Source organism: Coregonus clupeaformis, chromosome 29, assembly GCF_020615455.1.
Source record: "Coregonus clupeaformis isolate EN_2021a chromosome 29, ASM2061545v1, whole genome shotgun sequence".
Classification (NCBI taxonomy): Eukaryota; Metazoa; Chordata; class Actinopteri; order Salmoniformes; family Salmonidae; genus Coregonus; species Coregonus clupeaformis.
The window spans coordinates 20,711,513-20,727,295 of NC_059220.1; the positions used below are offsets into that span (position 1 = coordinate 20,711,513).

The 15,783-nt window shown below is 42.6% G+C and overlaps 1 protein-coding gene across 12 annotated transcripts in view; it reads left to right on the forward strand.

Moving 5' to 3' along the window:
• The first annotated feature begins 3,525 nt into the window (after positions 1–3,525).
• LOC121544821 (MAP/microtubule affinity-regulating kinase 3) overlaps positions 3,526–15,783 on the forward strand; it is a 28,034-nt gene continuing 15,776 nt past the window's right edge. For 4 of the 12 annotated variants that reach the window (XM_041854993.1, XM_041855000.1, XM_041854994.1 and 1 more), the window contains exons 1-3: positions 3,633–4,610; positions 6,098–6,280; positions 6,553–6,606. In XM_041854993.1, coding sequence (XP_041710927.1) covers positions 4,560–4,610; positions 6,098–6,280; positions 6,553–6,606 — 288 coding nt within the window. In that variant the 5' untranslated portion in view covers positions 3,633–4,559. Of the gene's footprint in view, positions 4,611–4,999; positions 5,078–6,097; positions 6,281–6,552; positions 6,607–15,783 lie in introns of all 12 variants that reach the window. The other 8 variants (XM_041854989.1, XM_041854990.1, XM_041854991.1 and 5 more) reach the window with 6 other exon arrangements.

Here is a 15,783-nt window from a genome sequence, read left to right on the forward strand (position 1 = left end):
TACAAAATGGTGTCGTCTGCGTAGAGGTGGATCTGAGAGTCACCAGCAGCAAGAGCGACGTCATTGATATACACAGAGAAAAGAGTCGGCCCAAGAATTGAACCCTGTGGCACCCCCCATAGAGACTGCCATAGGTCCAGACAACAGGCCCTCCGATTTGACACATTGAACTCTATCTGAGAAGTAGTTGGTGAACCAGGCGAGGCAGTCATTTGAGAAACCAAGGCTATTTAGTCTGCCAATAAGAATGCGGTGGTTGACAGAGTCGAAAGCCTTGGCCAGGTCAATGAAAACGGCTGCACAGTACTGTCTATTATCGATCGCGGTTATAATATCGTTTAGGACCTTGAGCGTGGCTGAAGTGCACCCATGACCAGCTCGGAAACCGGATTGCATAGCGGAGAAGGTACGGTGGGATTCGAAATGGTCGGTGATCTGTTTGTTGACTTGGCTTTCAAAAACTTTTGAAAGGCAGGGCAGGATGGATATGGGTCTGTAACAGTTTGGATCTAGAGTGTCACCCCCTTTGAAGAGGGGGATGACCGCGGCAGCTTTCCAATCTCTGGGGATCTCAGACGTTACTGAAAGAGAGATTGAACAGGCTAGTAATAGGGGTTGCGACAATTTGCGGCTAGTTTTAGAAAGAAAGGGTCCAGATTGTCTAGCCCAGATGATTTGTAGGGGTCCAGATTTTGCAGCTCTTTCAGAACATCAGCTGTCTGGATTTGTGTGAAGGAGAAGCGGGGGGGGCATGGGCAAGTTGCAGCGGAGGGTGCAGAGCTGGTGGCCGGGGTAGTGGTAGCCAGGTGGAAAGCATGGCCAGCCGTAGCAAAATGCTTGTTGAAATTCTCGATTATTGTTCAATTTAATCACAGATAAACAAGACCCTTCGGTTAATTGTTAGATGGGACTTGTCTGAGAAGTGATGAACAGTGCATTCGGAAAGTATTCAGACCCTTGACTTTGTCCACATTTTGTTACGTTACAGCCTTACTCTAAAATTGATTAAATTGCTTTTTCCCCTCAATCTGCACACAATACCTCAATGACAGACATTTTAGAAAATGTTATACAAAAATAAAAACCTGATCACATTTAAATAAGTATTCAGACCCTTTACTCAGTACTTTGTTGGAGCACCTTTTGCAGCTATTAAAGCTGCAAGTCTTCTTGGGTATGACGCTACAAGGTTGGCCCACCTGTATTTGGGGAGTTCCTCCCATTCCTCTGCAGATCCTCTCAAGCTCTGTCAGGTTGGATGGGGAGCGTTGCTAAGCTATTTTCAGGTCAACAGAGACGTTAGATTGGGTTCAAGTCTGGGCTCTGGCTGGGTCACTCAAGGACATTGTCCTGTTGGAAGGTAAACCTTCACCCCAGTCTGAGGTTTATCAAGGATCTCTCTGTACTTTGCTCCCTTCATCTTTGCCTCGATCCTGACTAGTCTCCCAGTCCCTACCGCTGAAAAACATCCCCACAGCATGGTGCTGCTTCACTGTAGTGATGGTGCCAGGTTTCCTCCAGATGTGACGCTTGGCATTCAGGCCAAAGAGTTTCATCTTGGTTTCATCAGACCAGAGAATCTTGGTTCTCAGTCTGTAGGTGCCTTTTGGCAAACTCCAAGCAGGCTGTCATGTGCCTTTTACTGAGGAGTGGCTTCCGTCTGGCCACTACCATAAAGGCCTGATTGGTGGAGTGCTGCAGAGATGGTTGTCCTTCTTGAAGGTTCTCCCATCTCCACAGAGGAACTCTGGAGCGCTGTCAGAGTGAACATCGGGTTCTTGGTCACCTCCCTGACTGAGGCCCTTCTCCCCAGATTGCTCAATTTCGAGTCTCATAACAAAGGGTCTGAAGACATGTAAATAAGGTATTTCTGTTTTTTGTAATAATTTTGGAAACATTTCTAAAACAGTTTTTGCTTTGTCATTACGGGGTATTGTGTGTAGATTGTTGAACAAAAATAAATTTAATCCATTTTAGAATAAGTAACTTAACAAAATGTGGAAAAAGTCAAGGTGTCTGAATACTTTCCGAAGGCACTGTATGTGTGAACTGTACATGCCCTCTAGGGATGTCACTCAGCACTCTGCATTGTAGTCTATTGTGTAAGGACAGTGGTCTGAATTTGTGTGTCGAGGCATCCATTTCATAAGGCACCCTTTCATATGAAGTGGATTTGCAAGTTTTGCACATTTTCATCAGCTAACCAGCGCACTATAATACGACACTACAAGTTGAAACATGGTCATTATAGTAGATCTTGCCTCTTACCTTGCATATATACTGACTGTGTCTGTTCTTTCAAGACACAATCAGCTCTAAAGACTCATTTGTTGAAACATGAAACATTGACACATGGATCTCAAGATGCAGTGACTTATCGATTGCAGTGTGAACTTTGTTTATTATTATAAAATTATTATTATTTAAAATTAAAATTAAATTAAACTTTGTGATTTTTCAGAGCCTTGCCGCCTTAAACAATACTTTGTTCATTTGGGAGGTCATTTAAAAAATAAGGAAAAGCTGAGGTGCCCCTTTCTACAATGTACATTCAAGTCGAGTGTGAATACTACCTTTAGAGCACATAAAAGTAGATATCACAATTCTTCAAGATTAAATGATTTGAGAGCAGAGTTAATTTGTGTTCGTAGTTTACCAGCTGCAGCCAATACTGAAGATGCAGTTCTTTTAGATAGTGATGTCATTTCAGATTGTGGATTTTTAGAAGACAATGAAGATTATGGAGAGTCTATAAAGCATAGACTGGCCTCCTTATTCTTACGAATGCAAACAGTCTTGCATGTCTCAAAGTCTGCCATTCAGGAAATAGTTGATGATCTGCATGAAATTGGCACTCTATCTGGAGATTTCAGCAAGAGGACTATTGAAAATCTGTTAAAACAGCACAATTTAGATACAACCTCCCGAGTGGCGCAGTGGTCTATGGCACTACATCACAGTGCTAGCTGTGCCACTAGAGATCCTGGTTCGAATCCAGGCTTTGTCGTAGCAGGCCGCGACCGGGAGACCCATGGGGCGGCGCACAATTGGCCCAGGGTAGGGGAGGGAATGGCCGGCAGGGATGTAGCTCAGTTGGTGGGTTTGATTCCCACGGGGGGCCAGTATGAAAAAAATTATAATGGATGCACTCACTAACTGTAAGTCGCTCTGGATAAGAGCGTCTGCTAAATGACTAAAATGTAAATGTATTCCCTCTTTGACAAGTCGGCAGACATTGAATACAAAACTATTTTGAAAAAATTAGAGCACATAAAACAGTGGAATTATGACGCTCATCACGGTGACTCCTTATCCCCCCTTATTTTCAGTATATTGCGACAGCCTATCCAGTCATAACAAAGCTACTATTGGAAACAGAAGCGCTGACTCATGGTTTCTGTAGGTAAGGCATTAACTTTATTTCCAATCGGTCATTGTGAATCACTGAGCAGTGACGGTGCTACTACCACTGCCTGTACTGCACTCCAATGAGCGCTAAGGGGCCGCTTGTTTCCTTTCAGACAGTAGTGATGGCATTCCGAGCAGAGTTATTTTCGGTGAGCTGCATTATTTGGCTCCCAAACGGCTCTTCATTTAAAATGCTTGAAAATCGCCCTAGAACCAGGAAAGACGTTCACATCTCTAATGTAAAACCAAAAAAGGCGTCTACCATTATGTCAGATCGTGATATGCACGTTCAAATACAGTTATACCTAGCCAAATGATTAGATCGCCTGCATAAAAAAAAAATAGTGGACCAGAATGACGTGCTCTCCGCTATTTATTGTTCAGATAATGATTCCACCTTCAGATAATGATTTTGTAATTTATTTGCAGATAATCGTTGTTTGAAGCTCAAAAAGCAGTAGCACTATGCAAATCAGGGAGCCAAATGAAAAGGCTCTTTCGCCGATGCGATTCGGTTCCCAACGTTCACCAAAAAGAGCCATTCGTTCGTGAACGACCCATCACTATCAGTCAGGACTTGGGCCGATCCAACAGAGCCCGTGAGTGGTAGCCATTTTGCTTCCACCTAAAACACTAGCTTCATTCGGAATCGGAGATGGAAGAAATAGAGCCGACAGCAAGTCCGAAAGCTCAACGCTTTTGAAACCCGGGAACACAGACGGATATCAAGGCACACACGGAAAACGTCACAAAAAATAGCGATTTTGGGAGCGGTGACATCTGAACCTTCCGCCGTCCCCTATGAGTAGCCTAGATTGGAGTCGATCAGCCTCTGCTTAGTTCAATTTAACAGGCAATGTATGGGATTTGTTGCAATGTAAAATATAGTTAACATACTTCATTCTCAACATAAAGGACTATAGGGCGAATGCCCTGCTGCCGAGGAGCGTAATAGGGAAATAGATGCCATTGTTCAATTCTGTCTGCGTCCTCGGGACATCTTGAGACAAATTTGGATTGGATGAACCAATGTTGAGACATTTTCCCGAATTCATGGTTTTTGTCCAAAGACAAGAATACAATCGCCTCCCCTCGTATTGCCAAAGGAGGTGCAGATTATAGGGAAATAGGCAACATTCATCTTGAATAAGATGTCAACAAAAACTCCACTACCTACAGTCAATGAGAAAGAGACAGAGAGCGTAAGTAAACTGTTATTATTAGCCAGTTAGAGGTGTGTTGTCTCTGACAATACAAAGTAGGCCTAACCACTTCACTATTTTTGTTACGATGTATCATATGGTTTTGCATACTGGTTACATTGTATCTGAGTGTTCGATACATTGTGCCAGGCGGGAGGCAGGGATGTGTTAGGCAGATAAAAAAATAAAGTCCTCTTCTGTGCAAGCCCTGGCTGTAATCGCCTATGTTGCCTGATATCACGCCAGATGCTCTGTTTGGTCTGTGGACAGTGGTAAATAGCCATCTCATTTGTATCTCCAGCCAAACCTTACCTGACTGCTTTTCAAAAGTGTAAATTGTTTGCTCTCAAATGATATGGGCTTACACTGACAGTTCCCACCCCTTCTAGTTCAATGACAATCGTCTGACAGTTTTCATTCTCGCTGAGAGTATCCGGCAAGCGATGAAGAGACACCCCATCAGTGTAGTAAGTAACGACTTATTAATAGAAATCTCTAACTGTAGGCTACCTGGAATTTTCATTTAGCCAAATGAGGATGATGCCTCTCTTGGAATGTCTGTTTTTGTAAATTCGATTTTGATTTCATGCAGCTGTGTAAAGATGCCCTCATACTGTGTATCCTGTCATCCATTCTGGTTCATCAGGAAGGAATATTATGGTGAAGGAACATATTCCCAGAGTATATAATGTTTTAAGTGTGACCTACTTAAGGTAGTTTATAAGAGAGGTGAATTGTTCTCACATTTAGAAATGTTGTTTAGGTTGTTATCAGGCTGGTAGTGGATCACAACAGAAAATAAAGCATCCCTGGCATTCCCTGCAAGTGATAACAGCACTGTAACCCAGTGTTATAGATGGCTTTACTGGAAGTCTAGTCTGGTCCAACAGACTGACCAGCACAGCGTTCTGTCTGGTTTACGAGACTGAATCAAGTGCATTCTTACTGGTAACATCCTGATCAATGCAAACATCAGAATCGTTTTAATCTATGCTTTTCCTTTTCATCCAGTTTAGCGCTGTACATCTTTTCCACCAACTGAAGCTGTCTGTGGTGTAGCTGTGCAGCCAGGGAACCACTGATGCTCAGGATAGGGGTGGGGTTGTTAGGGCGGAGTAGGGCGGAGCTGGGCGGAGTGAGAGAACAGAGTAGGCCCTGTTGATGGAGCTGACCGGGGGTGGAGTCAATACTGACCCATAGAAAAGTATCTATCTGATTTTGGGGTGGGGTGTTGTGGGCTTTTAACCAGGGTCAGAGGATCAATATGCTGTACAGTCAGTCACCTACACTAACCTTTCTTTACCTGCTTGGTTTGCTTGACCATAATCTGTTCAGTAAAGATGTAATAAAAAGGAGAGTTGTTTTGGATCCTGACAGTGGATGGAATGCTAGTGCAGAGATGTTCCACTCCTCTGTCTGTCTGTCCGTCCGTCAGACCATCCACAGCACACTGTTCCACTCATGTATGTCCGTCTGTCTGTCCACAGCATACGTCTCACAGCAATGGGCGCCAGGAGGTCACCACGCGCTCCGTCCGCTCAGGAGTCCGAACCCGGAACTCTGGTGCCGACGAGCAGCCTCATGTGGGGAACTACCGACTCCTGAAGACCATTGGGAAGGGCAACTTCGCCAAGGTCAAGCTGGCCCGTCACATCCTCACTGGCAGAGAGGTGAGAGGAGAGACTAGGCCTGGAGCAGGACAGCCTGCTGTTGCCCCTTTCTGGTTTACCTAGCTTCACTAGTCGATTCATTCCCCTCTCAATAGCGTTGTGCAAATATTAATTGTGTCTTGTTCATAAGTAGGTGACATCTAAAAAAACAAGATAAGTAATGTAATGTATGTATGTGTGTGCTGTGTTGATCCCAGTGAAGGGTCCTCAGAGGATAATTGTTTATACTGATAGTTCATCTTTTACACACTTTGATTTTGCTCTCTGTTCAGGTGGCGATAAAGATTATTGACAAGACACAACTGAACCCAAACAGCCTTCAAAAGGTAAGGATCCTCCCTGTGTGGCTGTGATTCCCAGTACACTTATTGAGGTTGTGTGGCGAAATAGATAATTTGTGATTGTGGCTGTGTAACCACTGACCTGTGTAGTTTTGGCCCTGTGCCTGTGCCCTGGTTGTGGTTGTGGCCAGTCAGAGGGCATTATTGATATGACTGATGTGCGGTAGCAGGCAGGTTTAGACAGACAGACAGACAGAGAGAGAGCATGACCAGGGCATACCCAGGGTGCTGCTGTGGCCGTTGGTATTCTGCCCGCCCTACTGAGACTCAGAGTAAGTATCTCTCTCAATCGCTGCTTAGCTGCAGTTTCCATCTGTTTTTCCAAAGCACCATTGATTCGGTGCTTTGTATTTAAGGCCTGGCCCTTTGACATAGGCTGTGCTAAGTCAACAGAAAAACTCTGAGTAGGGCCCTATAAAATCAGCGTTGCGGATGGAATCACGGAATACAGACATTAAAATGGAATTCAACAATATTAAAAAATGTATTGAACTTCAGTAGGAAATCAACTACTGAACAAAAATATTAACGCAACATTCAACAATTTCAAAGATTTTCCTGAGTTACAGTTCATATAAGGAAATCAGTTAATTGAAAGAAATTCATTAGGCCCTAATCTATGGATTTCACATGACTGGGCAGGGGTGCAGCCATGGGAGGGCCTGGGAGGGCATAGGCCCACCCACTGTGGAGCCAGGTCCAGCCAATCAGAATTAGTTTTTCCCCACAAAGGGCTTTATTACAGACAGAAATTCTCCTCAGCTTCTGTTGACAATTTAGTAATAACCCCTAGGAATAGTCATGTTGTGTTGGGTACTTGATTTAACTCATTTATAGCAATACAAAGCTACAAATATCTTCCCTAAATGTCCCCTTTGCCAATTGAAATCCCCTTGTCTGACATAGGCGATGATGTATGAACAATAGGAACTCTATCTCTCAATCATCAACACATCTAAGTACATAACAAAAAGGTCAAGGGGTCAGGGTACACTGAGAAGAGGAGCCTACAAAATGCAGGTGGTTCTGTTATTGGGACAGTAAATCAGAACATGGTCTGTGTAAGAAGGCCTCTTAAGCTGAAATCTTTGTTTTCATCCTCTGTTTTTAATAGCTCACATCTGTGACAAGCTCATTGTAATCTATTCACCTCCATTCCTCCCTAGCTCCCTCCCTCCTTCACTGAAGGTCACATGACCAGACTAGGCTGTTGTTGCCCAGTTTATAGGGCAAAGGTTAGGGGAATGGCAAAGCCCTTTGATTAAATGTAAACAGTTTGTTCTCAGATGTTGTTTGGAGTCTGGTGTGGTGTGGCCTCTGCTTCTATTGCTCTCCTACTCCCTTCTCCTCAAGTCACCACAGAGCAGAACTAAAGCTGTGTTTAAGTTCAGTATAGGGTAATGAGAGCAGAAGCAGTGCTCACTAATAAACGTCGAACTGACTGTTAAAATGTGACCTGCTGTGACAGTTAGCTTGTAGCATAAGTAAATATTATTTATCCATATATTAGTGCACTGGTAAGTAGTGATCGGGGGAAAAAATTTGATAGTTACATTTTTGGATAGTATTTTTGACGATGTATCATTTTGACAATATTGCAATATTATTTTTGAGCTAGTTGGCTGTACCTGCACCAAAACTCCAGTATTTGTCCTTTATAGCTTGTACACCATCTTCTTTTTAGATTTTTTCTCTTGTCCCTCTGCAGAAGACATACGGTGAGCAATATGTTTGGAACATCGAAAACGCAATAAAATCACAATTTCGAATTGCAATACATATCGTATCGGCACCTAAGTATTGTGATAATATCATGTAGTGAGGTCCCTGACAATTCCCAGCCCTACTGGTAAGGCTGGATTGTTGGCAACAAAATCTACATAGAACTGTTGTGTCTCTTTTGATCTTTTGGCAGTTTTGTTATGGGGCCCTAGCCTGGTGGTTCCCATGTGGTCTGTTTGTGTGTGTGCAAGAACTGACCGGTTCCGCTCTTTATCACTACATAAGCCTGTCAATACTGCTGTAAGAGAGTGTTATCTGTTCCCTATGGTATTCTCTAGACAAAACCATGAAACTCAACCAGCAACCACAGATAGGGGAACTCTGTTTTTTACAAAACAATGATAAGCCTGCCTGCCTATCCATGACATGGAAAATGGTCCAGAACAGACTATGGGAGGTGCACAGTACTGCATAGAGCCATGACTACATGGAACTCTATTCCACATCAGGTAACTGATGCAAGCAGTAGAATCAGATTTATGGACAGCGGGTACTGTGAAGAGACGCACAGACACACGCACGCTAGCACACGCTAGCACACGCACTCTACATACACGTACATTGTAATATTATTATTTTGTATTGTAGATACGTAGTGGTGTAATAAGTTATATAATGTACTGTTTTATCTTTTGTTTTGTGTGATGTAAGTGCCTTAATGTGTTTGTACCCCAGGAAGAGTAGCGCTAATGGGGATCCCTAATAAATACAAATACAGTGCCTTGCAAAAGTATTCATCCCCCTTGGCGTTTTTCCTATTTTGTTGCATTACAACCTGTAATTTAAATTGATTTTTATTTGGATTTCATGTAATGGACATACACAAAATAGTCCAAATTGGTGAAGTGAAATGAAAAAAAATAACTTGTTTCAAAAAATTATACAAAAGAAATAACGGAAAACTGGTGCATATGTATTCACCCCCTTTGCTTTGAAGCCCCTAAATCAGATCTGGTGCAACCAATTACCTTCAGAAGTCACATAATTAGTTAAATAATGTCCACATGTGTGCAATCTAAGTGTCACATGATCTGTCACATGATCTCAGTATATATACACCTGTTCTGAAAGGCCCTAGAGTCTGCAACACCACTAAGCAAGGGGAACCACCAAGCAAGTGGCACCGTGAAGAACAAGGGGCTCTCCAAACAGGTCAGGGACAAAGTTGTGGAGAAGTACAGATCAGGGTTGGGTTATAAAAAAAATATCCGAAACTTTGAACATCGCACGGAGCACCATTAAATCCATTATTTAAAAAATTGAAATAATATGGCACCACAACAAACCTGCCAAGAGAGGGCCACCCACCAAAACTCACGGACCAGGAAAGGAGGGCATTAATCAGAGAGGCAACAAAGAGACCCTGAAGGAGCTGCAAAGCTCCACAGCGGAGATTGGAGTATCTGTCCATAGGACAACTTTAAGCTGTACACTCCACAGAGCTAGGCTTTACGGAAGAGTGGCCAGAAAAAAGCCATTGCTTAAAGAAAATAATAAGCAAACACGTTTGGTGTTCGCCAAAAGGCATGTGGGAGACTCCCCAACATATGGAAGAAGGTACTCTGGTCAGATGAGACTAAAATTGAGCTTTTTGGCCATCAAGGAAAACGCTATGTCTGGCACAAACCCATCACCCCGAGAACACCATCCCCACAGTGAAGCATGGTGGTGGCAGCATCATGCTGTGGGGATGTTTTTCGTCGGCAGAGACTGGGAAACTGGTCAGAATTGAAGGAATGATGGATGGCGCTAAATACAGGGAAATTCTTGAAGGAAACCTGTTTTTCTTCCAGAGATTTGAGACTGGGACGGAGGTTCACCTTCCAGCAGGACAATGACCCTAAGCATACTGCTAAAGCAACACTCGAGTGGTTTAAGGAGAAACATTTAAATGTCTTGGAATGGCCTAGTCAAAGCCCAGACCTCATTCCAATTGAGAATCTGTGGTATGACTTAAAGATTGCTGTACACCAGCGGAACCCATCCAACTTGAAGGAGCTGGAGCAGTTTTGCTTTGAAGAATGGGCAAAAATCCCAGTGGCTAGGTGTGCCAAGCTTATAGAGACATACCCTAAGAGACTTGCAGCTGTAATTGCTGCAAAAGGTGGCTCTACAAAGTATTGACTTTGGGAGGGGTGAATAGTTATGCACGCTCAAGTTTTGTTTCAATGTGAATACCACCCTGGTCTTCGTTGTCCTCAACACAGGCTGACTTCCCCAGTACAGAGCATGTCATGTCTGTCTGTCTGTGTTTCTTGATAGGTGAACAGTTAGGATGTCATTAAGCTGTATGTTCCAGACATGGTGATATATTTCCTCCTATGCATTGACTGTTGCAGCACCATGTATTGGGTAATGCCAGCTGCACAGTAGGAGCCAGACAGGCCAGCGCATGGCACAGCATCAGGCACGGGTCCTGCTCTATTAAATATGGATGACTTTTATTATTTTATGGATGGATGGGAGCACAGCGAGCTGTAGTAAAAGGGGGATCAATAATAAATAGCACTGAGTTATTTTATTCCCACTGAGATTGAACCCTAAAGAGTATTTTAGGCTCTGACACAACTCTGGTCACTCTCTAATGGTTATGGAGCATTTGTCTAGTGTGTGTGTCTGTGTCTGTGTCTGTGTCTGTATGTGTCTTGCTCAAATAACGTTGAATCCGGTAAAGTCTAAGGTTCTGAAAGAACGGCGAGGACAATAATCGGAACTTCACTTCATATTCTTTAATTCCACGATGTACGCAGGAAAATACACACAGGGATGAAAATGACAGAGTATTATAAACCCATAGATTTATGAGGAGGTCCTAGAGAGTGCCTACTTTGATTGACACACAAGATTTCTCCTTGATTGGTTAATATAGAACGGTGGGTAGGCTGTATGCAAAATATAAATGACATTTGTACATAGATAGGAGAAAATTAATTATGTCTGGAAAATGTATCGTAGAAACAAAGCAATCTTGCAGCTGTCTGATAATAGGCAGACTAAACCATGGGATTTGGCGAATAAGACAAAAGCAGGCCACAGGTGCCTGATAACGAACAACGATATATTCTAGATGTTTGTGAAAACCAGACTATAGTGCTTGGGAAATATTTGGGCAGAGATACATTTTCTCAGAGAACTGCTCTGTAAGCGAAAACTGTATCAGTGTCCGTGATCTTTTCTGTCTAAGTCAGCCAACTGTCTTTCCTACATTTTGCCTTTCTTACTACTATTACTACTGTAAGTGTTAGTATCATGCTGTTTATGTAATGCCTGATCGGCCCTGGGAAGGGCTGTGGCGGTCATGACATTTCGTCAGCCGATGATTGTCAAGCAAATAACTGTCGGTCTCACGGTAATTGACCGTTAATTAACATAAACACATTTACCATCTCCTGGTTTCTACACCTTCACAATAAATCCATTATTTATTTTAGACAGGTCTAAAGAAGCATGATATGAAGAAAATGTAGTCTATTTCAGAAGAACAGAATAGCATACTCTGAGTTGTCCTTATGTTAGGTCCTGATCTGGCTATGCCAAATAGCTGTGGGCTACACTAGTTCATTTAGCAGACAATATTTGCTTAGAATTCCATGGCATTATTTAATAGTATGAAGAATACAATTGAACAAAGCTGAATAAAATAGAAAGGATATTTTCTCCAAACGATTTGAGGGAGTGCGCACATGCGGCTATTCTGTGTTGAGAGGTTAACAAAAAAATAGGTAATCCTATATGCTTCATTTAGAGTTATTCATTTAACTTTAGTTGTTCTACAAACGTTGGGCTATACAGTGGGGGGAAAAAGTATTTAGTCAGCCACCAATTGTGCAAGTTCTCCCACTTAAAAAGATGAGAGAGGCCTGTAATTTTCATCATAGGTACACGTCAACTATGACAGACAAAATGAGAAAAAAAAATCCAGAAAATCACATTGTAGGATTTTTAATGAATTTATTTGCAAATTATGGTGGAAAATAAGTATTTGGTCACCTACAAACAAGCAAGATTTCTGGCTCTCACAGACCTGTAACTTCTTCTTTAAGAGGCTCCTCTGTCCTCCACTCGTTACCTGTATTAATGGCACCTGTTTGAACTTGTTATCAGTATAAAATACACCTGTCCACAACCTCAAACAGTCACACTCCAAACTCCACTATGGCCAAGACCAAAGAGCTGTCAAAGGACACCAGAAACAAAATTGTAGACCTGCACCAGGCTGGGAAGACTGAATCTGCAATAGGTAAGCAGCTTGGTTTGAAGAAATCAACTGTGGGAGCAATTATTAGGAAATGGAAGACATACAAGACCACTGATAATCTCCCTCGATCTGGGGCTCCATGCAAGATCTACCCTGTGGGGTCAAAATGATCACAAGAACGGTGAGCAAAAATCCCAGAACCACACGGGGTACCTAGTGAATGACCTGCAGAGAGCTGGGACCAAAGTAACAAAGCCTACCATCAGTAACACACTACGCCGCCAGGCACTCAAATCCTGCAGTGCAAGACGTGTCCCCCTGCTTAAGCCAGTACATGTCCAGGACCGTCTGAAGTTTGCTAGAGTGCATTTGGATGATCCAGAAGAGGATTGGGAGAATGTCATATGGTCAGATGAAACCAAAATATAACTTTTTGGTAACAACTCAACTTGTCGTGTTTGGAGGACAAAGAATGCTGAGTTGCATCCAAAAAACACCATACCTACTGTGAAGCATGGGTGTGGAAACATCATGCTTTGGGGCTGTTTTTCTGCAAAGGGACCAGGACGACTGATCCGTGTAAAGGAAAGAATGAATGGGGCCATGTATCGTGAGATTTTGAGTGAAAACCTCCTTCCATCAGCAAGGGCATTGAAGATGAAACGTAACTGGGTCTTTCAGCATGACAATGATCCCAAACACACCGCCCGGGCAACGAAGGAGTGGCTTCGTAAGAAGCATTTCAAGGTCCTGGAGTGGCCTAGCCAGTCTCCAGATCTCAACCCCATAGAAAATCTTTGGAGGGAGTTGAAAGTCTGTGTTGCCCAGCGACAGCCCCAAAACATCACTGCTCTAGAGGAGATCTGCATGGAGGAATGGGCCAAAATACCAGCAACAGTGTGTGAAAACCTTGTGAAGACTTACAGAAAACGTTTGACCTGTGTCATTGCCAACAAAGGGTATATAACAAAGTATTGAGAAACTTTTGTTATTGACCAAATACTTATTTTCCACCATAATTTGCAAATAAATTCATTAAAAATCCTACAATGTGATTTTCTGGATTTTCTTTTCTCATTTTGTCTGTCATAGTTGACGTGTACCTATGATGAAAATGACAGGCCTCTCTCATCTTTTTAAGTGGGAGAACTTGCACAATTGGTGGCTGACTAAATATTTTTTTTCCCCACTGTATGTATTGATTTTTAATACATTGTAAGGCTGCATGATACGACTAATGATGATTTGAAAAAAGTAACTTGAAAGGCATGAGCTCTGCTTAGTGTTTTCTGCAGGCTGTACACACTACATCAGTCACTCATTCACAATTTGACAAGCACTTGATAATGTCTTGAATTTCACGGCAGCAACCCTTTTGTGTGGCTGTAGTGCACCCTAAAAAAAATCCATGCCTTTTGCTGCCAGTGGCCGTTGTGCCCTTCTCCCTGAGTGCTGAGCACTCCGAATCACCTCTCACTCACATGGCTCTCCATCACGTGATCGGGTCTTTCTCACAGGCTACAAATGAAGACAGACACATCGGGGACGCAACTGTGCGCGTCCTTATCCAATTCCGAGGTGCATATTGAAGATATTGGAAGAACTGTCCACATTTACTTTTCGTCAGCCCACAAGATGAGTAGGCCTAACGAACAGCAAAAGCACTAGCCTATGTCAATCTACTATCCCCCATAGTACAAAAGCCGACCTATTCTGTGCGAGAAATAAATATTCCAAACATAGTCTGAGGTAGTTGTGGGATGCGATAGATCCCAAATTAATACAACCACTAGCATCAAAAAAACGTTTTCTTATGCAATGTGATCAGAATGTTTAGCTTTAAAATGTTGATGAACTATTAGGCTATTTCTTCACGTTATAAGCGCAGCAATGTGCACATGGTAGTAGGCTATATGCGCGAATGTTCCACTAGCGGAAAACACCATTATCAAAATCGACTGCAAATGCAATTATGCATGTAATGCTTTTATTATAAAGGTGCCTTTTTATGGTGTAAATGATCTTCCCCAAACTTGAAACTCACGCGCTGCATATGTATGCCAGTTAGGCTCTACACCTCTTGTAAAGCGGATTAATATGCTTAATTCTAAGAAGTTATTTGGCCACTTTAGTAGTGATACAAAACGTATCAAAACATATAGGCCTATGGGCTAGGCTACATGAGGTGTGCGACTATGATTAGAAAAAGTCGCAAAAAAAGGCATTGTTTCTTATGCTGGGCATCATTCACAAGCGATAATATATCATTCACAAGTGATAGGCTAATATTGTCACCCTTCAGACTATTCTTGATTTAATCTTGTCTTTACATACACTACCAGTCAAAAGTTTGGACACACCTACTCATTCAAGCGTTTTCCTTTATTTTTTACATTGTAGAATAATAACGAAGACATCAAATCTATGAAATAACACATATGGAATCATGTAGTAACCTAAAAAGTGTTAAACAAATCAAAATATATGTTATATTTGAGATTCTTCAAATAGCCACCCTTTGCCTTGATGACAGCTTTGCACACTCTTGGCATTCTCTCAACCAGCTTCACCTGGAATGCTTTTCCAACAGTCTTGAAGGAGTTCCCACATATGCTGAGCACTTGTTGGCTGCTTTTCCTGCACTCTGCGGTCCGACTCATCCCAAACCATCTCAATTGGGTTGATGTTGGGGGATTGTGGAGGCCAGGTCATCTGATGCAGCACTCCATCACTCTCCTTCTTGGTAAAATAGCCCTTACACAGCCTGGAGGTGTGTTGGGTCATTGTCCTGTTGAAAAACAAATGATAGTCCCACTAAGCCCAAATCAGATGGGATGGTGTATCACTGCAGATTGCTGTGGTAGCCATGCTGGTTAAGTGTGCCTTGAATTCTAAATAAATCACAGACCGTGTCACCAGCAAAGCACCCCCACACCATAACACCACCTCCTCCATGCTTTACGGTGGGAACTACACATGCGGATATCATCCGTTCACCCACACGCGTCTCACAAAGGCACGGCGGTTTGAACAAAAAATCTCAAATTTGGACTCCAGACCAAAGGACACATTTCCACCGGTCTAATGTCCATTGCTTGTGTTTCTAGGCCCAATCAGGTCTCTTCTTCTTATTGCTGTCCTTTAGTAGTGGTTTCTTTGCAGCAATTCAACAATTTTTTTTG